General features: G+C 47.3%; 1 protein-coding gene across 1 annotated transcript in view; it reads right to left on the minus strand.

The window, feature by feature from the left end:
- SARM1 (sterile alpha and TIR motif containing 1) overlaps positions 1–222 on the minus strand; it is a 16852-nt gene extending 16630 nt beyond the window's left edge. The window contains exon 1 of the mRNA XM_011997555.1: positions 7–222. Within this exon, the coding sequence (XP_011852945.1) occupies positions 7–114 (108 nt within the window). The 5' untranslated portion in view covers positions 115–222. The remainder of the gene's footprint in view (positions 1–6) is intronic.
- Positions 223–1871: the final 1649 nt, after the last annotated feature.

A 1871-nucleotide genomic window follows, 5' to 3' on the forward strand; every position in this document is an offset into this window, starting at 1 on the left:
CAGCGCGCAGTGGCGCAGTAGCGCCGGGTCCGTGCGGCGGCACCAATACAGCACCGCGTCCAGGCCGCCGGCCGCCACCAGCTTCTGACACGTCTCTTCCGAGTGCTTGAACATGTGCTCCAAGATGCCTGCCACGCTCCGCGCCAGCTCTACGGGTTCGCGCTCCTTCGCCAGGTTCAGAATCACGCCCAGTCCGATGCGCGCCACGCGGTCCCTGTCCAGTGAAAGTGAAAGGGGACGGTGGAATTGCCGCAGCTTGTGGAGCTTGGCTTGCCCGTTTGGGGCCTGGTCACTAACCCTCTCTGGGCCTCACTGGCCTCATACAGGGGATAGGATTCCCCTCCCTGCTCCCCACCCTCACCTCCTCCCCTGGGAGGACCCCACTTCTCGGATTCTAAGGATGCTCTATCCTGGCCACAGCCATTCTCCCCCTCATTCCTCCCCTTGAGAGGCAGTATGTGTGGTGGCTAAGAGCCTCAGCTCAGGAGCAGATCCCCTGGGTCCTGGTTTCTTCTCAGCCCGTTTTCTAACTAGGATAAAGGAGACCTTTGGGCAGCTTCCTTTATCTCTCTCTACCTTGCTTTCCTTATCTCATAAATAGAAAATACAAATACCTGCCTCATAGGATTATTATCAGGACTAATGAGATAAGCCATATAGAGTGCTTGGCACAATGCCTGGCACATGGTAAAAACTCAACAAATATTAACTTGTCCTAATTTGAAGTGTCACTTGAAGCACACCACTCTTAGCCTTGCCTTTTCCTCACTCCATGGCCCATGACTGGGGCACATGTATTCATTCATTCAACAGATGTTTCCTGAGGACCTCCCCTGGGCCAGGCACTGCACTATGGGTTGAGGTTTAACTGAGACTGGCTGGAGCTTATCCTCAGAGCGATGGAGGAGGACATAGACAAGAAAACAATGAGTGAACCAGACTGTAGTGATAGGGCCTTGGCGCTAGCAAAACAGGGTGATGTAATGGAGTGTGCCTGGAGGAGGGGTATGTGTGAAGAGGTGACATCTGAGAGCTTAATGTGGAGAAATCCCTGTATGCAAATATCTGGGAGGAGCATAACAGGTAGAGAGAGGAGCAAGGATGAAGGCCTGAGGGCAGAGGAGCTGATGTGTTTGAGGAATAGAAAGAATGCCAGAGGTATTGCAATGTCTAAAACCAACAAGGGAAAATATAAAACCAGGCTGGGCAAGGTGGCTCATGCCTGTAGAGTGCTTGGCACAATGCCTGGCACATGGAGTCCAAGGTGGGAGGTTCACTTGAGACCAGCCTGGACAATAAAGTGAGACCCTGTGTCAAAAGAAAAAAAAAAACAAAGAGAGACAGAAAGAAAACAAAAAGAAAAGAAAAAAAAATCAATGAGGGGTTTATATGTAGAATATATCAGCAAATATTCAAATCAAGAAGAAAAAGGCAATACATTCAAAAGAAAATGGGCAAAGGACATAAACAGGCAATTGACAAGAGGAAATCCAAAATTTGAACAAGCAGATAAACAGATGCTCTAACTCATGAGTAATCAGAGAAATGAAAATTAAAACAATAGCTATCACTACCTGAAATGTTCTTCAACAAAATCCTCTTCATGGTTCATCATTCCAATGTCTGCTCAAATGTTACTTCCTTCCAATCATCCAATCTAAAGGCTTTTCCCCATCACTTTCTAATTCATTACCCTATTTTATTGTCTTCAGGGCATTTAATACCTGATATTATATTAACAGTCTACTTGTTTGTTAGTTCCATAGAGCAGAAACCTTATCTGTCATTTCCTTCCTTCCTTCCTTCCTTCCTTCCTTCCTTCCTTCCTTCCTTCCTTCCTTCCTTCCTTCCTTTCTCTCTCTCTCTCTCTC

Source organism: Mandrillus leucophaeus, unplaced genomic scaffold, assembly GCF_000951045.1.
Source record: "Mandrillus leucophaeus isolate KB7577 unplaced genomic scaffold, Mleu.le_1.0 Scaffold541, whole genome shotgun sequence".
NCBI classification, from domain to species: domain Eukaryota; kingdom Metazoa; phylum Chordata; class Mammalia; order Primates; family Cercopithecidae; genus Mandrillus; species Mandrillus leucophaeus.